Source organism: Acomys minous (assembly GCF_964271855.1).
Source record: "Acomys minous genome assembly, chromosome: 14".
NCBI classification, from domain to species: Eukaryota; Metazoa; Chordata; class Mammalia; order Rodentia; family Muridae; genus Acomys; species Acomys minous.
The window spans coordinates 40,745,762-40,768,467 of record NC_140496.1 but is presented as its reverse complement, the minus strand read 5'-3'; the positions used below and the strand labels follow the sequence as shown (position 1 = coordinate 40,768,467).

The 22,706-nt window shown below is 45.6% G+C and overlaps 1 protein-coding gene across 1 annotated transcript in view; it reads right to left on the bottom strand.

Annotated features, from left to right (window-relative positions):
• N4BP1 (NEDD4 binding protein 1) overlaps positions 1-21,612 on the bottom strand; it is a 44,747-nt gene extending 23,135 nt beyond the window's left edge. Inside the window, exon 1 of the mRNA XM_084756003.1 lies at positions 21,192-21,612. Coding sequence (XP_084612129.1) covers positions 21,192-21,389 — 198 coding nt within the window. The 5' untranslated portion in view covers positions 21,390-21,612. The remainder of the gene's footprint in view (positions 1-21,191) is intronic.
• Positions 21,613-22,706: the final 1,094 nt, after the last annotated feature.

The window sequence follows — 22,706 nt, the reverse complement described above, 5'->3', positions numbered from 1 at the left end:
CCAGGGCATCCCACCCTATTCTCTTATATTGCTCAGCATCGGCTAGTTGGCTTTTATTGGCAATACAGAGAACAAATGGTGACATGTTTACACAAACCTGAGACAGGAGATACTTAGACTAAACATCACAATACAATGTCCAGATTGAAACCAGATAGTGCGGTAGAAAAATCAGCATTTGAATGAACAAGGGTAAACGGTACACAGTCCACAAGAACATTATGCCAACACTTTAATGATCAGCAAAACTTCTGGATCACTTGTGAGAAATGAGATCTAACCTATACCTTCAATTAAAATTAGAACAGCATGGCCAAAGCCAGATCTATTTTTAAAGCTCTGGTGTTGGCCTATGGAGCACCACCAGTCAGGAGGTTTTCGAACTTGAAAATGCACTTGCTGTTGATGGCCACAGCCCTTTAGTTAGAATCCATATTCAAACACAAACACACACACGCACCCCTAGCCTTTTGTGCATCGGTAACTTAGAACCACTAAATCCAAGTAAATCAAACAGTAGAGATGAGGAAATTCCCAATCAAATAGTATGATATACATTCAGTCTGTTCCTGAGTCCTGACTGTATTGGGTTTGTAGTCTTAATGAAGCACAGAGGAACCTTTTCTTTTTTCTTTCTTTCTTTTTTTTTTTTCAAGATAGGATTTCCTTTGTGTAGCCTTGGCTGTCCTGGACTTGCTTTGTAGATGAGGCTAGCTTTGAAATCACAGCAATCTGCCTGCCTTTACCTCCTGCTGAGATTAAAGGTGTGTGCCTTTAATCTCAGCACTCGGGAGGCAGATGCAGGCGGATCGCTGTGAGTTCGAAGCCAGCCTGGTCTACAAAGTGAGTCCAGGACAGCCAAGGCTACACAGAGAAACCCTGTCTCAAAAAACAAAAAACAAAACAAAACAAAACAAAAGGTGTGTGCCACCATGCCCAGCTTGTCTTTTCTTTATTTTTTTTTAAGCTTTTTGTCCCCTCCAGAGCTGAGGACTGAACCCAGGGCCTTGCGCTTGGTAGGCAAGCGCTCTACCACTGAGCTAAATCCCCAACCCTTGTCTTTTCTTTTTAATAAGCACAATTTTCTATTTTTGTTTAACACAACACAATTAAACCAAATAACCAACCATGTTATCTTCCTAAATGTCCAAACTGTTTTATACGGATGCTAGCAGCCTTAGAGTTCCAAATGGAATCTGGGAATATGGCTCAGCTGGCACAGGGCCTGAGTTCAAACTTGTTATCAGGCATAGTGGTGTATGTCTATTATTAGGTTGAGGCAAAAAGACCAGAAGTTAAAAAAATCAACCTCAGCTGCGCAGAGTAAATAAAGGCCAGCCTTGGCTACATGAGACCCTGACACAAACCACACATCTCTTTCCAAAAGGGCAACATTTGACTACAACTTGTTTCAACTTATGCTGTATTTACACATGGCCTTAAAAGTATTTTTTAGGGGCTGGAGAGACAGCTCAGCAGTTAAGAGCACTTTCTGCCCTTCCAGAAGACACAAGTTCGGCTCACAGCACTCATGTCAGGCAGCTCTCACAACAGCCTGTAATTCCAGTTCTTGGGGATATGACACCTCCTTCTGGCCTCTGTGGACACCTGCACATACCTACCTCCCTACCACATGTACATAAACTAACAACTCCTTTAAAAGGAGAAAATAGGTTTATAAAGCATTTTATCATAGGCTAATAGTTGTTTTACAAGAACTAATTTTTTTAAGGTAGTATATAGACTCTGTGCACTCCATCTACTTCCCCCCAATCACTGGATCTATATGATAATACCATGAGGATACACTGGTAGTCTGTCTTTCCATACTTCCCCCACCTTGAGATAGGTCCTCATGTAGCCTAAGTTGGTCTCTACCACAACTGGTCTGTGGTAATCTGTGTGCTAGAGACCAAACCTGTGATTTCAGACATGCTAGGCAGGCACTCTACTAACTGAGCTCTATCACTCAATTAACAGGGTTTTGTGCTGGCAAAAATCTTAAAATTTTAGGAAAGCTGTTTATTTATTTTTTCCTTCATTAAGCTCTAACTCCTGACATCTCCCCTACCTATGCCATTCTATACAGGTTGTATATTTAAGACCCAAGGCTTTAGCTCAGGAGCAGGAGGACTGCCAGGGCAAGCACAAGGCCCTGCCTTTAGTTCTCAACACTAGATGAAAGAGGAAGAGTTTTTGTTGTTGTTGTTGTTGTTGTTGTTGTTGTTTTTTAAAAAGACCCCAAAAGGGGAGTGGTCAGACTGGAGAACTCAGCAGTTTGACAGCATTAAGTTTCTCTTCCAGAGGACTCGTATTCAGTTTTCCAGCACCAACAAGACAGCTCCCAACCACCATCAAGCAGCCATGTTACTGGTATTCATAGAACCCTCAACAGGCTTCTCAATGTGCCTTTCAAGAACCCACAAAATGATCAGATATGCATCATGCTGACCATGAAACAAATCTCAGCAAATTTAAAAGAGCTGAAATTATGTAGAATGATCTGACCACAAAGCAATCAAACAAATCAGCTGCAGATAAGAAAAATCTCCCAATGATTGGAAATCAGAAACTAAGCAGCACACTTCTAGGTAACTCATAGGTCAGGGGGTTTCCTTTTTCTGTTCCTTCTTTGGAAGGGCACGGATCTTCCAGACTCTGAGTTCTTTTTCACAGTGCTGGGGATGAACCCGGGGCCTTGCCACACTAGGTAAGTGCATTGCAGCCCCTCTAGGGAGATTCTTTAGGAATGCACTGAACTAAGTGACATTAAGACGAAACACCTGGGCACAACTGAGAGGGGCTGCCTGATGGTTCTTACCGGCTTCTCCCGGCAGTCTCCACACCGTCCTGACTGACCTAGAACCCACTATGTAGGTCATCAGGGAAGCCTTGACTCAGCGGTCCTTTCACCACTACCTCCCCCACGCTGCGATTGCGTGCAGGAACAGCCATGCCTGGCTTGAAAAGGAAATTTATAAGACACAAATGCACATATTAGAAAACAACAAAAACTAGGTACAGCAACTCACACGTATAATCTGCCATAATCCCAGCATTTAGGAGGAAGGAGTGGGGAGGTCGACATGAAGTCAAGGATAACTGGGCTATAAACTTGAAGCCTGTCCCCTGCCTCCTGAGTGCTGGGGTTACAGGTGATCTCTGTGCCTGCCCACCTTTCACTTGGGTTCTAGGATTCAAACTGCAGTTCAGGCATATGCAACTAGTGCTTTATCTACTGAGCCACCGTCCCATCCCCCACACGTATGATTTTAAGATACCAGGATAACTCCTGTTTTGTTTTCTTCCTGTGGTGGGAACCAAAGCGTGAGACTTTGTATGTGTTAGACAAGTGCTCTACCACCTGGCTACCTTCCCGGACCTAAGTTCATTTATTCTTGGATCCTTTCTTCTCCCACCTTTAAAAACAGCTGCCTCCCATTCCATGCACATACATTTAAGAAGCCAGCATACAATGGATGCTTTTTGTCTTTAGCAATCAAACTCAAGTTGAAGAACTCAGGAAGAGCAGGTATAATCTCAGTCTATAATCCTAGCACTAAAGCCGAAACAGGAAAAAATTTGAGTTTAACAGGCCACCCTACTAGGCTACAAAATGACACTTTACATCAAAACCAAAACATCTCAAAAGGAGAAAGTAACCGATTACATTTACTCAGGCATTTACTACTTCCACGTAAACCTTAGCAACTTACAACATTAGCTATTCTTCCAAAAATTATTTTTGTCATTTTAAATTATGAGATGGGGGAGAAGTATTCTTGAAGTGCCTACAGAGGTCAGGGCATCTGATGCCCTGGAGCCACCTGACATGGCTACTGGCAGTTGACCTCCGCTCCTTGGGTCCACATATGCTCTTACCTGCCAACTCGTCTCTCCTGCCATCAACCTGGGCAATTCTTATGGAGGTTACTGTCAGCAATGGTTTCCCTTTACTGTATTATTATTTATTTAAACCGAGAATGCTCTATTTTACTCTCAAACGATTTCCTTTAATAGAGGATTATTCATAAAGTTTCTTGCTGTTCGTGATGTCACCAAACTTTGATCCTAACAGCAAGGGAGTGAGGCAGGCCATCTCTGTGGGCTTCAGGACGGCCAGTGCTGCACAGAGACACTGCCTCAAGAACAGCAAGCTCAAGGTGCTTGTGCACAAGTGTTGATTTCAGGAACAAACTTCCTAAGACATTCACTTCTCCTTCAGAAGATCAGTGGAGGAAGACACACTATTTTATATTCTTTATGACCATGACCCACAATCCAAGCCGGAAAAGGGACTAATGGCTGTCTATTTTCTTTGTTTGTGAGACAGGTCGCATGCGGTACAGGCTGGCCTTGAACTAACTCCTGATCCTTTAGCTTCCATATTCAAATGCTGTTATTAAAGTTTGCGCCCCATGGCTAGTGTCATATATTGCTTTTTAAAAGATGTCCTTTGGGGCTGGAGAGGCATTTCAGTGGTTAAGAGCATTGGTTGCTTTTCCAGATGACCCAGCATCCACACGGCGGCTCACACCCCCCTGCAACTCTAGTCTTGGAGTTGTATGCTTAGAGGGTACTGCATACACATGCTGCACAGACATACATGGAGGCAAAATAGTCATTAAAAATTAATCCCTAAATAAATAAGCAGAAATGGGAGAAATGCCATTCTGTCAAATTGCAGGTAAAAAAAAATTTTTTAAGGTCTATTTGTATTGACATATCACCAATACATATTATTTACATATAAAAAAGTTATCCAACTTTCTTCAAACTGGTAAGTAATTGTAAGATGCTTTATCAAAAAACTCTAAGTGCCCTCTGTTCCATGAGCAGTTTGGAGGGTGCAAGCTCTCATGCCTACAGAGAACTGCATACTGTGTGACAACGTAGATTAAGATCCAGCACCAGTGCTCCTGCCTAAGACCACATCAGTTGTTTTAGGAGTAAAATGCCTAACTCACATACACAGCAACTTTTATGTTGAGGATATATATGGGGAAAGAACCTTGACTTCTAAGACATTAGCTACTGCTTATTGTAGCAGCTAATGTGAAATTCTTGTATTGGGTTCATTTGCTCATTTTGGAAGACAGTTTTTATTTAGTTCTGGCAAGATGGCTCAGGAGGTAACTGTGTTTGCTGCCAAAGCCTGATGAGTTTGGGACCTGCATGATGGAGAGAGAGAACAAACTCCTGCAAGATGTGAGGCTGAGGTAGGGGCACAGCTAGCACAGTCAGCCTGCGCGAAGGGCTAGAGAGCTTGGTCCCAACAGTAATGATGATGATGAGGGTCCCCAACTTCTGAGTTTTCAATTGCTCTAATTTTTGCTGATTGACTCTTTTCACACTAGTTCTTTGCTGAAACTTTTGGTTTTGATAATTACCTACTAGGGAATTTACTTATTTAGCAGGATCTCACTGCCTCAAAAATGTAGTCCTGGTTTTCCTGGAAGAGAGATTCCCTGACCCTGCCCACTGAGTGCTGGGATTAAAGGCATGGACCATCATGCTCTAAAATTGGGGAGTTTTAAATAACAGCTGCTTTAGTTTTTAGCAGATGGTTCCAACATTTGTGTGTTCTCAGCAGTAATATCTGCATCCTTTCCTGTAAGAGTTAAGATTTTCCCAATTATTCATATGCTAAATCACTTATGCTATCCACACTAAATGCCATGGTATGCAGCACTCAACCTTGTTTAAGTTCTAAGAATGTTGACATGCTTGACAGATAACAGATCTGTCTTATGGGTTGTAGTTCCAATGCCATACAGTTTCAGAATGTCCCTGCAACAGGGTGGAAGCCATGTTCAGTTCTTAAAAGCCTTTTGTTTTTGTTTGAGACAGGTCTATGTAGCTCTGGTTGCCCTGGAACTTGATATGCAGACCAAGCTGGCCTTGAACGTACAGAGATACACCTGCCTGTGGCTGTCCCAAGTGCTGGGATTAAAAGCATGTGCCACCAAGCCCAGTGTCCCTTAAAAGCATTTCTTAGGGTGCTTGGGAGCAGGTGTGCACATGGACAGATTGCAGCTGGGTCTAGAAAGTCTACAACCTATTTTTACCACCACAGGAGTGACACCGCCTGAGTACAGAAAAAGAGAAAGAACGGGGTTTGGCAAATGTCAAGTACTGGGTGTCCTTTCCTGCCCCTCAAGGTTGGAGACAAACAGGAGGGGGCAGGCAGCAAGATGGCTCAGTGGACAAAGGTTCCTACTGCCCAAACAGACAACCTAAGTTCCATTTCCAAGTCTAAAGCAGCCTCCACCACCACCTGCACTCTGTCCAGGTATGACGGCTGCATGGGTAGTACTAACAGGGTGCTGACCCTGCTGTCCTAGGACTAGGAATCACCTTCCACCTGTCAATGTACAGGAAACTGCCTGTCCAAGTAAGGAGTGTGGCTCAGTCACCTGCATCACATCGAGCACAGAGAAAATCCTACAGCTGCTTGGGTAAGGAAAAGTTGGTCAGATCTCTTCAGGAGGCTACCAGCAGCAACTGGTAAGGCAAAGGGGAGAGATCTCTTTTCTAGATAAAAGGCCTCCAAAATACTCTCTTTAAAGGGCTGTTTCCTAATTGATCCACAGTAAAGCCCACTTATGAACAGATTCTGCCCAGATCTGGATCTCCAAACTGGCTTTTAAAAAGATTTTCCAAGAAACACATAAAGATGCCTGTGTATGAACAGCCAACATGCCCACCCACTCCTAACTATTTTAAGTTTCAAATATACTTTATTTACATAAATCAAAGAATTACAAATCCACTATAAGAAGGATTTACAAACAAATTTTATATTTTCACTTGTAATACAAAAAAAAGAAAGAAAGAAAGAAACCTAGAATAGAAAGAAACATGAAGCTGTTAGGCACAATGAGGCACGCCTTTAGTCCCAGCACTCAGGAGGCAGAAGCAGAAGAAGCTCTGTGAGTTCGAGGCCAGCCTGGTCCAGGCCAGCCAGGGCTACATAGTGAAAGCCTGTTTTAACAAACAAACAAAAATGAAATAAAACAAAGATAAAGATAGGGTCTTTTAGAGGCCGACTCCCCGACCACAATCAACAATAAATTTAACATATTCCAGAAAAAATGAATTTGGAGAAAAATGCACATACAGTCAGGTTATATTAAGCGTAATTTTGCTTAAAGCATAAAAAAGCCTGGTTTGTTTGTTCACTTGTTCATCACTGTAGCTATTAAAGCACCTAACATATGCCAGGAACAAGCATGCAAAAGGCCAAGTGGGTTCTCAGATTAGCAAAAGTAGGACAAGTAGTAAGTGACACAGAGACAGGCTACTGTGAGCACTGCCCTGAGGAAGATGGAAGCGGGGCTGTGTCTGGGAATGCTTACTATATAGCAGGAAAGGCCGAGAATTTCTGGGGAGGTAGTGCCAGACTTTGCTCCTCAGACCAATTACTACATCATCTAAGAAGTTTCCTCCTGCAGCAGATGGGGACAACTGGCCAATGGGCAGAGAGTGAGATCTTGGAACACTCAGGCCTAAGTGGGATGTCTTCATCAAATCCCTCCCCTAAGGGCTCAGGGAACTGTGAGGAACAGGAGACAGAAAGAATGGAAGAGCCAGTGGGGATGGAGAGCACCAAGGAAATGCCTTCCGGACACAGCAGGGCTGAAGCGCACACAGACTCAGAGACGGTGGCAGCACGCTCACGGCCTGCTCAGGCCTAGGCTGCATGGAGTCCCACTGCTGAGAGGCCGAGTGCACACAAGCCCCATCTCTAACCTAGAAGCCATCTCCAATTGCTAACAGCTCACAAGGGAAAAGTTAGTTTTCTCCAATGGAGTCTCACTGGGTGTATAACCCAGACTTAAGGGCAGGTCCCATGCCCAGCGGTAGATGACCAATAGTATTCTTTGGAAGGTTTGGTTTGGTTTGGTCTCATAATGCTTTGCCTGGACACTTTAATTTTACCCTACAGGTCTTTTGCTTATATACTATAATTTCTGATTTTGAATTTATGATATTTCTGTGTGTGCAAATGTGTGTCTCTTAGCATCTGTATGTTTCTTGTACTGTTTCTTTGGCTCCTTTTTTCATATTTGTTTTGACCTATTCAGGTTTATTTGGTTTTGTTTTATCTTTTTCTTCAGATGCCTCTTTGTTTTCTAATGACAGAGAACAAGAAAAGGTGTAGGTTTGGGAAGATTTGAAGGAGTTAGGAGAGGGGAAATAGTAACCGGAATATGTTGTATGGAAAAAAATTTTAATTAAAAAAAAAAAAAAAACGAAAAGAAAAAAACCCTTCTATGGTGTAAGCTCATTACACTTAGGTGTCTTTGTGCTCTTGGTGTCATGCAGCCAACAGGAAATGTAAAACTGACCTAGACACTGACACTCGGGAATAACCATGATTTACTCCCTCCCTCCTTCCCCTTTCTGCTGTGGCACTAGGGGTAACCCCAGGTCTCATGCACTGAGCAACATTCCCTTTGTTGAGACAGTCTCTCCAAGTTAGATGGGCTGGCCTGGAACTTGGAATGCTGGGATCACAGCAAGGGTCACCACACCCACATCCAGCTTCTCCTCAGTTCCTCAAAAAGCATTCCACAAGCTCAGAGAAGTGCTCCTGGAGCCTGTGCCATTCAGAAGCAGGCAGGGCTCAGCTGGGAAAAGCCTTTCCTACTGCACTACTCACCATTACAATCTCTTCTTGAAAGCATACACCTAGGGGTTTGAGGACAGACAGAAAAGGGTACCTCCTGCAAAGCATAGGAAATCGAGTGACAATTGGCAGCAACTGAAAGCAACTACTATTACCTGTACAATTTTGCTAGCTATCAGAAGCATCACGGTTCAGACAGCAGGATGCTCAAGTGCACCAGCCATCACAGAGAAACTATGTAAGCAAGGAAGCTCTTATGCTGTCAACCTGGGCCCTGTGGCACACACCTGTCATCCTGGTACTTCAGCCTTCTTGGGCTACATGATGCCTTAAAAACAAAACAAATAGAAAAAAAATGATCTACATTATCTCTAGGGAAACAGAAAGGAAAATAAATAAGCCTTTTACTTTTATGCACTGACATGCATCCAACATCAGTTCTACAGTGAGTTTCAGTACAGCTAGAGCTACAAGCAACAACAACAGCAGCAGCAGCAACAACAACAACAACAACAACAACAACAACAACAACACTGCAGGCTTCTCTATAATCTCACAATGAGTGTGCAGGTGCCTACAGAGGCCAGAAAAGAGCATCAGATCCCTGCAGGGGATCCAGACTGGCATTCCAGGCAGCTGTGAGCCACCTAATCTAGATGCTGGGAATCAAACTTAGGTCCTCTGCAACAGCAGCAAGTGCTCTTAACCACTGAGCCATCTCTCCATCCCACACCAGATCTTTTTTACCTCTTCTGTCACTGTCTAGGGTTCCTGATCCTATGTAACTGGTCCCTTCAGCCTCACTCCCATGTGTGAATGTATAGGGTCATCCCCATCTTGGTCCTTTGTTGAAATGATTATTGATATTTAATATTGATTTAAATTTTAGTATAATCAGCAGTTACTCCTTGACCAGCTTTCCCCCCACAGAGAGAGTATGATATACTTAATTAGCCTAAAACCCAACGCTGTGCAATAATTACTCCATCCTAAATCTCCAAGCTAGTCTACTTTCCTGACATTCAGATTTTCCACATTATACCTACTTTTTACTCATCTCCTAGGTCCAGTTCATTTCTCCTGGCGTTTCCCATCCTCTCCACGTGCATCCCTCCTTCTTCCTCTTCTTTCTCCTCCCCTCACTCACCAGATGTCTCACCCTATTCTCTGTTATAGCTCAGCATTGGCTAGTTAGTTTTTATTGGCAATAGAGAGAACAAATGGTGACATGTTTACACAAACTTGAGACAGAAGATACTTAGAATAAACACCACAATGCAGTGTCTGGATTGAAACCAAGTAGTTGGGTAGAAAAAGCAGCATTTAAATGAACAAGGGTAAACTGTACACAGTCCACAAGAACATTATGCCACCAGTCCTTTTTTTACCTTCATAGTCTATGAAAATAGTAGATTGTGCCCCATTTTACAGTCAACCCCTTGAAAGCTGTGCTCTGTTCCTATTTAAAGAGAATCACTTGAATGCTGACAATGACAACTACACCAAAGCTTTCCAATTTGGGTTACAGAGCATGACACTTTCAAGCAATCTAAGTACTTCCCTCTTCACAGTTGTATATACATGCTATGTATTGATACAGCCTGGCATGCGTGCAGCCATCCTGAGTCATAACTGTCACAAAGGCTCTCCAGTAACCCTACTTGGGTTTTCCTTCACTTTCCCAACAACCAATAAATGAGCAAATCACCAGTCAGTCACACATTGGGCTTTACGGTCAGACCCTGGCTCCGGGATGTGCCCACTGCTTAGATGTTATTTTCAGATAAACCAGGTACATTCCAGCACAGATGAACCCACTTTGTCTTAACCCATAGATACTCCTCTTTCCGACCCAGTCTGTGGAAATACCACTGGTCTTGCTACCACCCCCAACTGGACCTCTCCTCTGTCAGCGAGCCCTCCAGCAAACTGAACCCTGAGCAATGAGACCTGTCTGCCTCTCTGGCCTCACAGGACCTGAAGGCTGCTTCTCATACACAAAAACTGGGTTTGTCCAGGGGGACTACAAAGTGTCTCTTCCTTTCCTGACCATGCCCAAATCCTTTGCTATTGTTTTCTCAGAGGTATATAGTTCTCATAATCATCTCCAGGCAGTAGCCTCTCCAAGCTCCAATCCTAACTCTCCTAACTCTAAGCCTGGTGATAACCTCACATTTCTGCCTCTAGCCTCAACATCATAAGGTACAAGATTACCATCCAGTCATGCTATTCCAAAAGTGTCTCAAATTCTGGTCTCACTTGGAGATGACAGCTCTCTCCAAGCCAGCTTTGGTTGGACTTCTCTTTTAATGAACAGTGGCTTTGCAATCAACTACACATCAACAATGCAATCAAATACACATACAAACTTCTTCCTACCCACCCATTTTATTACACATTTGCTACAGCAACTTGTCTACCCTGTTACCACATTAAGAGGTACTTCTGAAAGCACACTCTAGAAAGCTTCCTTCTGGCAGGACTAATGTTCAAGATCTGCAGGGTCTTCATCAAGGTCTCTGGTTTGGATTAACATGTCCACTTATTTTTGCTACATACTATAACATTTCCTTCCTCTGCCCTTGCTCAAAAATATCATCTGAGAAAGCAGGGAGCATGTATATTGATATCTGCTTTTTATATACAAAAGTATCTTATTAAATTGTAATGTTTATCACAAGTTCAGTAGACTGCACATTGCTAGGGGGTGAATACTGCCTTCAGCCATCCAATTTAGCTATTGTTAAGTGGACATAATTCTCCAGGCATCTGGCAACATCAGGAGACATACCTGGTTTTTACAGCTTGAGGAGATGTTCCTGGCATCTCCAGCATCTAGAGGGTGAAGACAGATGGTGCTAATCATCATACAGATATTGTAGACTCCTCCCCACATACCCAAATTATCTGACCCAAAATGCCAATTGCATCATTGATGCGAAACCCAAACAAATAATTAACGTCTAACTAATGCCTATAGGTAGTTTGGAAATAGGGACCAACATCTTGCAACAAGATTAGTTAAGAGTGGCCAACCGAGGTGCTGGTGGAGCATGTCTTTACTCCCAGCATTCAGGAGGCAGAGGCAAGTGGATCTCTATGAGTTCAAGGCCAGCCTGGTCTACACAGTGAGTTCAAGGACAGCCAGAGTTACACAGAGAAATCCTGTCTCAAAAACCCAACCCCTCCCCCAAAAATTCCAGGTTATTATTAGCTACATAGAATTCTAGGTTAGCCTTGGAAACATGGAACCCTGTTTCAAAAACTTAAGCAATTAATTAACCATACTTTAGAGTTTTGCCAATCAAGATAATAAATCTTGGAGTTGGTAGATGAGACAGTCCTAAAGTGCAAGGTTTCTTTGCCCTCTCTATAAGAGATTGGGTAGCCAACTTACTCTCTAACTCAGTGACTTTTGTTTTGCTTTGTTTTGTTTGAGACAGGGAATCACTATATAGCTCTGGGTGGTATGAAATACCACTATGTAGACCAAGCTTGGCCTTGAACTCTGAGCTCAGTTTCTATTTCCTGAGTGCTGGGTTAAACTCAGATTATAACAGTGGTTCTCAACCTTCCTATCGCTGTGACCCTTTAATACAGTTCCTCATCTTTTGGTGACCCAACCCCCAACCATTAAATTATTTTCACTGCTACTTCATAACTGTAATTTTGCTACCATTATAAATCTTAATGTAAGTATCTGTGTTTTCAATGGTCTTAGGCAACCCTTGTGAAAGGGTTGGTCAACCCACAGGCCCTCAGATCCTCAAAAATTCTTTGAGCTACTCCTATGCCCTTGCTAGCTAATTCTGGTTCATAAATGATCTGATTGTCTGAAAGTTTGCTTGTAACTTTAAAAGGTGTTTTACACTTTGGGGGTTTGTAGGACCCACTAATATGCCCACTTGTTAGAGGTACTAGCCTAAGTGACCCTCCAAAAGGCATCTAGTTACCAGATACAAGTTTGTCTCATTTTAGGTCCCAGCAAGAGTCCTCAGCAGCAGGAAGCCTTCACTTCTGCCTCTCTGTTGCTCTCTTCTCTTCTGCTGCTGTTTGTGTCTCATCACTCATGGCCCTTTCCTTCAGACGGCTCACTGGTCTCAAGGGATCCTCCTACTGCTGCTTCCTGAGTACTGGCAAATACAGGAGTACTCCACGGTGCCCACCTCCACCCGTCCCCTTGCCAGTCTCAAGTGCCTCTATAAGCATGAACATGTTCTCAGCACCTCTGCCAGCAACCGGACCTTTATGGTGCGATCACATGGTTATCTGTCTAGCTGATAACTAGGATCTACTTTTAGATTAGACTAAGAAACTCTGGTTTGTGGCTGGAATGCAGCTCAATATCCATTTGCTCCATCCCCAACAGCACAAAAAGAAAAAGAGAAGCAAGTATGGTGGCGCACACTGGAAATCCCAGCACTAAGGGATGGTAGGTAGGAGGGTTAGCAGCTCAAGGGTCCTGAAGGTACATCATTGGCTACATCAAGTTCTAGGTCAGTTTGGGATACAGAAGACTCTTTAAAAAGAAAGAAAAAGAAAGTAAGAAAGGAGGGAGGAATGGGAAGATACAAGGGATGGGATAACAATTGAGATGTAATATGAATAAATTAATATATTTTAAAAAAAGAAAGGAAGAAAGGAAGGAAGGGAGAGAGAGAGAAAAGAAGGAAAAAAGTGTTTAGAAGAAAGTTCTTTTTGGCATGTTATCTATATTAAGGGATAGAAACTCACTGGCCTGTGGGACCTGAACCAGCCAGCCTTCAACACATAGCCTTATTCGCTCAGTACCTGTACTCTTTCCCTGGATACATCAGAGTCACCTTTCCTACCCAGATGGTTCCCTGATGAGCTAAAACAAAACAACTGGGCACCGGGTAAAAAAAGCAGGTAATAAGATGTGACAGTCAAGCTACTGTCTACCAATATTCATTTTGTTTCCTTAAATACAAAACTCACATTTTGTGCAGGGTAGCAATATACCTGGGTATATAATGAAAATTTTCTAGTTTGATACTAGCAGGGGCTGGTTGCCTGACAAAGTTCTAGCCAATTAGAGGCAAGCAAAGAATGTATTAGGTTTTTCTGTGAAGCTGTTACTTCTATATTTCTTTCTTTTCAAGTCTGTTTCTCTGTGTAGCTCTGGCTGTCCTGGAACTCTGTAGACCAGGGTGGCCTCAAATTCAGAGGTCCACCTGGCTCTCTCTCCCAAGTGCTGGGATTGAAGTGGTGCACCATGACCGCCACCACCACCTCCTCCTCCTCCACCTCCTCCACCATCACCATCACTTCCTCCACCACCACCACCACCTCTACCACCACCAGCACAAGCACCACCACCAGCACAAGCACCACCACCCCGTCTATATTTCTTAAGACAAAGACCTGATAGCTGGAGAGGTAAGTCACTCTGTGATCATGAGGGACCAGCTCCTAACCACTGAGACTTGCTTATCTTCAGACTTTTCTTTTCCCCTTTGTGGTGCTCAGGATTAAACACAAGGTCTTCCTATACATGTAGGCAAGCCCTCTACCAACTCCTTTACAATGTTCCTGCCTCAGCCTCCTGACTAGCTGGTATTACAGGTAGACATCACCATTGCTTGGCCATCTTTAGACAAGTGGAAAATATAAGTCCCTATTTGTATAGGCATCTATACTGCAGGAATTTTATTAACGACAGAGATACATTACCATGCATCAATCTACCTATAGTAACAAAATAATAACTTTATTCTCTTAATTCAAAAGCACCAGGGTGCTGGTTATGACAGTACATCCCTTTAATCCCAGTACTAAGGAGACAGGCAGGCAGAGCTCTGTGAGGTTCCAGGCCACCAGGGATTCATGGTGAGACTGTCTTTAAAAAAAATAAACAAAACCAGGGCTAGGAGCCCTTAATATCCCCCATGAGGGGTGTGTGTGTGTGTGTGTGTGTGTGTGTGTGTGTGTGTGTGTGTGTGTGGTGTGTGTGTGTGTGTGTGTGTGTGTGTGTGTGTGTGTGTGCTTGTGCGCGTGTGCATGTTGAACAGAGCAGGGAAATCTCAGCCAGCCTGGTCTACATAGTAACACTCTGTATAAAAAATAACAACAGTAGTTAGGGAGATGGCTTAATGTGTAGTATGAACTATTTTATGCGCCTGGACCTTTAAATGACCCTATGCCCTTCAGTGTCAGTTGGCTCACATTAGGTCCCTGGTACAAGTATAATGGCCTAAATCCAATCCCCAGAATTCAGGTAAAGAAGAGAAGCTACTTCACAAAGTTGTCCTCTGACCTCCATATGCACACCAGCATGTGTGTCCACATGCACAAAGTACCACACACACACACACACACACACACACACACACATACACACACTAATTTTTCTAGAACAACAGAGCAGCTCCTTAATCACTACAAAGATCTCCCCCTACAATTTCATTTGAAATTTAAGGATGCCAACTTTAACAATTATATTAATTTAATAAAATGTTAGAAAAAAACCCCAAGACAATGAACCTTGATTTAATTAAAATCCTACTAAAGGGAGGCAGAGAGATGGTTCAGTAGTCAAGAGCACTTGCTGCTCTTACAAAAGGCCTGGGTTTGGCTCCCATCACGCATGTGACAGCTTGCAACACCAGTTCCTGGGCATCTATCGCCCTCTTCTGACCTACACTGGTGCTAGGCACACACACGGTGTACAAGCAGACACTGTGGCAAAGCATCACCTACCAGTTCCTACATATAAAATCTTTGAAAGATAAATATATCTTTTAAAAGATACTACAGTAGGGTCAGCAAAACACTTCGGCAAGCACGGTCACCTGCTGTAGGGCCTGAGGGCTTGCATTCAATCCCTGGGGCCTACAGGGTGGAAGAGGAGAACCAACTTCAACAAGTTGGTCCCTGACCCCCATGCAGGATACAACATAAACAGCCATGACAAAGTGAGTCAATGTAACTTAAAACAAATCCTCTAGTAGAGGCTGGGAAAGAACAGGGAAGGGGAAGCTACGACGATAGCAGTGAGTACCCCGGTTTCAACATTCTGGAACAACCCCAAAGCATTAGCCATAACAGACACTGAGCCAACCACTGTTTCTTAAGATGATTTTCACAACTATAGAAAAAAAAAAAAGCATTATTCTAGGAAATGCAGAAAAGCTACACATTCCTTTCTGGTAAAATCAACACTAAGCTCCATGATACTTCCCAGTGGGACATTTCTGCATTATTCCCTCCACGAACATGCCTACTGTTCGCTCATGAGCCAGGAATCACTCTTCTGAGCAGAAGGATCCAAAATGCCTGTAGCTCAGAACCTCCAGAGCCCCTGAGAATGCAGCGGGAGCTCTGCCTCCAGTCTCACCTCCGCTGCCCCCTTCTGCTGTCAGCCTTTCTACCACCTTGTCCTCACTCACAGAGTCTTCAGACACAACTCCTGAGCCCCACTCTACCTTGCCCAACTGCACTTAGATTCCTGACCAGGGAGATGTCACCCACCAGTTCCAAGGTCCAGTGATGCTGTAAGTTCACTGTCCTGACTCCCTCTGGTTCCTGCTTCTGTCCTACAGGAGTCCCTTCTGGGTTCTTTTTTACCACCTGTCATTTCACTGAGACAATGTTCTGGGCCACCAGGTCTTCTGATGCCCTCTTCTCCAAGAGGGTGTGCACCACCACACCCGGCTCCTGGACTACATGCTTAAGACCAAAAAAGGAGAAAAAATTATTAATACAAAATTCTTGTGGAAGCTGGGCGTGATGGCGCATACCTTTAATCCCAGCATTGGGAGGCAGAGGCAGGCAGATCGCTGTGAGTTCGAGGCCAGCCTGGTCTACAAAGCAACTCCAGGACAGCCAAGGCTACACAGAGAAACCCTGTCTCAAAGAACCAAAAAAAAAAAAAAAAAAAAAAATCTTATCAATACACTACACAGCATGTCCTTGGAATTAAAAATATAAATGTGCTCCCCAATCCATCCAATGGGTAAGTCCTCCCCAGGTTCCCTATCCTCCCACACTGTCTTGGTTAATATTGCTATGATAAAACACCATGGCCAAAAGAAGCATGGGGAGAAATGTGTTTATTTGGCTTACATACACAGAACCACAGTCCACTCAGGGAAGCTAAAGCAGGAATTCAAACCAGGTGGGAACCTGGAGGCAGGAGCTGATGCAGAAGCCATGGAGGGTACTGCTTACTGGACTGCTGCTCAGCCTGCCTTCTTATAGAAGCCAGGACCACCACCCCAGGGGTGGCACCACCCACAATGGGCTGGGCCTCCCGGTTGACTGGCTTGCCTACAGCCTGACCTTACGGAAGCATTTTCTCAGTTGAGGGTCCCTCCTCTCAGATGACTTCAGTTTGTGTCAAGTTGACATAAAGCCAGCAGGACATACGTCATCTCTTAAGCCCACAGAGTAGTGTCACATTAGTATGGATGTTGCTGGACATCATGCCCGATAACTGTACTTGCATCCTTGCAAACCAGCTCGGAGCATCAAGTCCAAAGGGATCCATCCACTCTGTGGCATTTCACAGCCGCAGCCTTCACATCCTGAGCTTCTTCAGCAGGCCCAGACACCCGCTCCACCTCTCACCTCTCACCATTTCCTCCATGCTCTCTTCACTCAAGGAACTGCATGAGCTGCACATTTCCAACACCTGTGATCTTGCCCATGCTCTCCCCTCCTTCAGAGATGCCCTTTCTCGTCCTCAGGACTGTGACACTTTGAACACATGTCAACAGCTACACGAGTCATGCTGTCCTGTTTCCACGTCTCTGTACTAGGCTACAGGATCCTTGAGGTTATGGGACAACCACACACCTGACTCCCTCACAGGTGAGCTTTGCCTCAAGTGCTGACCTCCAGCTAGCCACAATAGCCCATGCCCATACTCCCAGCACTGACGACCAGAGGCAGCTGGAAACCAGCCAGAGCTGCACAGCAAGACTTTGCCCTTAAAAATAAGTAAATAATCCCAGCCATTAATCCCAGCACTCAGGAGGCAGAGGCAGATGGATCGCTGTGAGTTCAAGGCCATCCTGCTCTACAAAGTGAGTCCAGGATAGCTGAAGCTAGAGAAACCCTGCCTCACCAAAAAATAAAAAGTAAAAAGTAAATAAAAAAAATTAAAGCTGACTACCTGGCACCCTACCACCCACTGGTCAAATAATATGAACTACTCTTTCCAGCTACCAGGGTTTAAACTACCTTAAAACTTTATTTCCACTCAGGTTGTCCCAAGTCCACCCCACCCATGTCCAGCTCAACCTTGAAACAGTATTCCTTTCACTACTGGCTCTCTGGTCTTCAAATTGCCCATTCAGGCAATGTTTTTTTCCCTGTCGAAACTCTCAGTGACTCCCTCCTAAATATCCAAGGTCTTGAGCAGAGCCAGGTGTTTTCCAGCTATATCTCACAAGGGACCTTGATATGTTCTGGTTGTGACTTTCCACCTCATATGTTCTTTTCTGGGTTCTATGTCTTTGTTAATAATGAAGTACCTGGTCATCTTCTGGGCTTTTCAGAGTCTACCTAAAGTCCTGCCTCCCTGCAGCACATAAACTGGGCAGTCCATGCCTTCCTTCTGCCTCCGTGGACATTATCGCTCTCAAACAGGAGCTCCCACAGGCCTCCCTCTGACTACTGGCTAATTCACGGGCCATTCTCATATAGCTGTAACAGAAAGCTCAATTTTGAGAGCTGGAGAAGTTAGCCTCCCCACACCACACCCACCTACCCCCACACATAAAACACACACACTCTCTCTCTCACTTTTCTCCCCATTTTCTCTCACTTTTCTCTCCCATTTTCTTCTCTGGCTCTAGGGACTGAAGCTTCAAAGCACACTACTCCTGAGCTTCAGTCCTAGACCCCTTATTTTATCAGAAGCTACAGAGGTAAGTTAAAAACTCCTCTTGGGCTAGGGGTATAGCTCAATGGCAGAGTGCTTATCTAGTGTGTACCAGGCCCTGAGCTTGAGCCCCCAGCACTACCAAAAAGAAAAACTTTTGTTTGTGAGGCTGGGTTCCTCTGTGTAGGCCAGGCTCGCTTCAAAGCACCACCTCCAGAGTTCTGGGATCACAGTATGTCCCATGACCACCTGGCCAAAGTTTTCTTTGCTGGATGTCAAGGCCATACATATCTCCTTATACCAAATTCATGGTTTCCTTTTCCTCCAAAAATGTTAGAAAACTGCTGTTTGAGTGTTGCAGTCAACTCTCACCATGATGAATCTCAAGGAAGAGGAAAGAGGGTTTCTTGTAAGTGGGAAGGTTAGGTTATGAGTAATACATGTTGAAAAGATTACCTGGCAGGTGACATTACTATAACCAAAATACCACATGCCACACCTTTCCCATTAGCTGTGCTAAAAACTGTGTGGTGCTAGCAGACAGACCAGAGAGCCGGGGATGGGAAGGATTGGTGGGAAAGGCGAGGCCTTTCTGTAAAGAAGCATCTTCTTCCTCTGGGGTGTCCTCAGAAAAAAGCGGCAGCAGGAGCAGTCCAACACACAGCTAGGGCAGAAGAGACCAGCCTCCTGTCCAAGTCTAAGAGAGCGGCTACCACTTCTACTAGAAAGCAAGCTGGAGCCTGTGGTCTCAGCGCCCCGAGACAGGGGGTAGGACTGCTGCTTCAAGGCCAGCCAGTCACCACAGCACGGCTGTCTCATGGTGATCTCAAAGAGGGGAGGTCAGACTGACAGGAAGCCCCACCAAGTTCTGGCATGCAGGAAGGACTTTCTGAAGGAGGATGACAGGCCAATGTACAGTGAACTAGGAGCCAGGGAGCAAAGCAGTTAAAAGCAGTGAAGCCAGAGGGGATACGAGAAACAAAGGTCTTAATCAAAATATAGGCCAGGGAATAGAGAGGAACACTACGTGGTGGACCAGTTAGAAGTGACAAGCCCCAGGCACTGTTTTTAGCCCTGGGTAGCGAAAGAGTGGGTGGTGAGGAGGAAAGAAACAAACAAAAAGGGGTCGTGACATTTGTTCAGAATCAACTTAAGAGGTTAAGCCCAGGAATGCCAACTTGATCAGAACCCAATGATTTCGGCCTGCGCTGTGCAGAATCTCACAATTATACCCTACCCATACTAAATGCAAGCATCTTTTTTTTTTAAGTTAAATGTAACTATATCAGGAGCTACAAGCATTCAAGGGTAATGTTAAATTTGTGATATAAGGTATTAAAAAGGTCTCCCCAGCAGGGCAAGGTGGTGCGTGCCTATAATCCCAGCACTCGGGAGGCAGAGGTGGCCGGATCACTGTGAATTCGAGTCCAGGATAGCCAAGGCTACACAGAGAAACCCTGTCTCGGAAAACCAAAAATTGAAAAATTAAAAAGCTCTCCCCAGAGCTGAGTTTTCTGAGAAGTATTGCCCATGCGGGTCCTAGAAACAAATACCTTACTGATGAATTCTGGTGCCTTACAGGTGGGAAAGTTCGGAGAAACATGGGTACCAGAAAAGTGTTCAGGAAGCTCAAAACACAAACGAGGCTTTGAGAAGCCGGTGACTTCAAACTGAGAGGAGCAGCGAGGGGCTTTTTCCTAAGTTCCCAGATCTGACCCTCCAAATACCGCGGGAGAGGAAACACCTCTTCATCCTTCAACTTCTTACTCCTTCCTCCCCTGTAGCTAAAGATGCTATTCAACGCAGCTTCAGCCTCCTCCGGCCCTTCTCCTACGCGCGGCTTGTAGGAAATTATGCACAGAAACATAATTAAAATGCCCGTTCTCCAGGCAACCTGCCGACTACCTGGTTATTTCACTAGCTCAATAAGACTTCGGAAGCACAGAGGGCTTCCCGGTCAATTTTTGCTACTGTTTGCTGACCGGGTTGGGGGTGGGGGTGGGGGGTGGGGGCCTCAGGTGTGCGGGGGTACGGGACACGACTGATGGCGGTGTAGAGTTTGTATAAGGTCTGAAATTCTGATTAGACACAAGGTGAGTCACCGCTTAGTTTCAGTTTCTCCAGCTGTTCATTTAATAGAAGGAAATAGTCCCTATCAAAGCGTCCTCGCTGGATTTTTTTTTTTTTTTTTTTTTTTTTTTTTTTTTTTTACGGCTGCGTTATAGCTTTTCTGGTACTCGGCGGAATGTCAGATGTGCTACAGGCACCACACAGTCGCAGAACATCAACAATACAGAAACAATGTTATGTCGAACGCGGCTACTAAATATCCTTTCTCTAAAGTGTCTAGACCCTGGGCCTAAGGTCCCCACAGGGTTCAGAAGCCCAGTAAAGTGGCGGCCGGGAGGGTGAAAACCAACCAGGAGCGTCGAGCCTTGCGCACATCCAAGGGACCAACCGGGGGAGTGGGGGGCGGAGGGGGGGGACCCCCACAGCGCGACCGCGCAGCGCGCGTGCTCCCGGCCTGACGGCTCTGTGTTCTACGCACCTCGCCTACTTCCATCTCCGCGAGGGACTGGCGAGGAAGCCGCTTTCGCGGAGCCCTTTTACAAACGGGGACACCGAGGTTCCCGGGAGGAGACCGCTAAGCACCCGCCCCCCCCCCCCCGCCATCCCACCCCCGGGTGCCTGCCCGAGCCAGGCCGGACTCACCTTGGCGCTGTGCACCGCCTCCTGCGCGCCGCGGAGCTGCAGCCAGATGCGCGCGGGCAGCGGCTCCTCCGCCCCGAGCGCGCCGAGCACCGCCAGGCGCACGCCGAACAGGGACTCGATGCGGCCGCGGCTCCGCTCCAGCAGCGCCGCCTTCTCGGCGGGCGCCGTGAACTCGTCCAGCACCACCCGGGCCGCCATGGCGGGCGCGGCCTCCCGTGGCGCCGGGAGCCAGCGGCGGCGACGCCCCCTCAGCGTGCCGCCGCCGCCGCCGCTGCCGCCCCGAGCCGCTCCAGGAGGCGTGAGGCGTGGGCCGTGCCGGCCGCCTCGCCCGCCCGCCCGCAGGCCCCGCTACACCATCACGTCACGGCCGCCGCAGCTTAGCAACTGCGGGCAGTCGTCAGTCACTCCGCGCCGCCCCCCCCCCCCCGCCGCCCCGCTGCCGCCGCCGCCGCCGCCACAGCCGCCACGCATGCGCTCAACCCGCCGCCCGGTCGCGATGGGTGTGTTGGTAGGCTGAGGGCGACGGAAGTCGACGCCACAAGCGGTCACCATATTGGCTGAGGGCAAGCGTCGGCAGGCGAGGTCTGGGTGGCCATATTTGACGAGGGTCTGATGCCTTTGGTCATCCAGTTGATGCAAGTTTCTGGTTTTACATTGGCAGACACATGGTACTTATTTTCCTTCCCTCTCTTTTCGTTCTTTTTAATTCCTTTCCCTCCTTTGTTTACTTATTTCAGAAAAAAAATTGTTACAGGAAAAGAAAAGGAGATTGCAAATAGAGAATTGAAAGGCTAAATAAATTGCTGACATGGTGTCAAGTACTTGTAATCCCAGCGGGATGGGAGAATGAAGTAGGCAGACAGTCGTCTGCTGAAGGCAAGCCTGAGGTATATAGTTCCAGACTAGCTTGAGCTTCCAAGTGAAATCCTTTTCCAAAAACCAAATAAAAGATGGCTGAGTGGTTTAAGAGTACTTTTTGGGTACAAACAAAGACTAGGAGTGCGTTTGGCTATTATCACCCACATATCAAGCCAGGCAAGAGAACAGATCTTTAATGCCAGCTCCGAGGGAGACAGGAAGACAGGAGGGCTTGCTGGCTTCCAGTTTAGCTGAGAAAAGGCTAAAAAAGAGGATGTGCAGATTTAGGGAAAAACTCAGGAGATCACCTGAAGGCCCCGTCTGGCCTCTGCTTGGAGAGAGACATGCTTACCGTCACACCCTTGTGTCCATACACTCACATGAAAAGACATACATAAAATAACTCTAAAATAAGTCCATTCAAAATAAACGAACAAGCCAGGCATGGTGTCATAAGCCTGTAATTGGGGCAGGACTTAGGAAGGTCTTCACAGTCAGTTTTGCCAAGAGCCAACCAGACCCAGCCTCAGAAAAGTCTCAAGCTCTCTCCCTATGCTCTGTCCCTTGCTAGCTCCACTATTCTCTTCCACTCTCATGTGGGAAGGATTGTAAGCTTTGTCACAGGTGAAAACAGCCTTGGCGGGCTTTGCCCTTGGA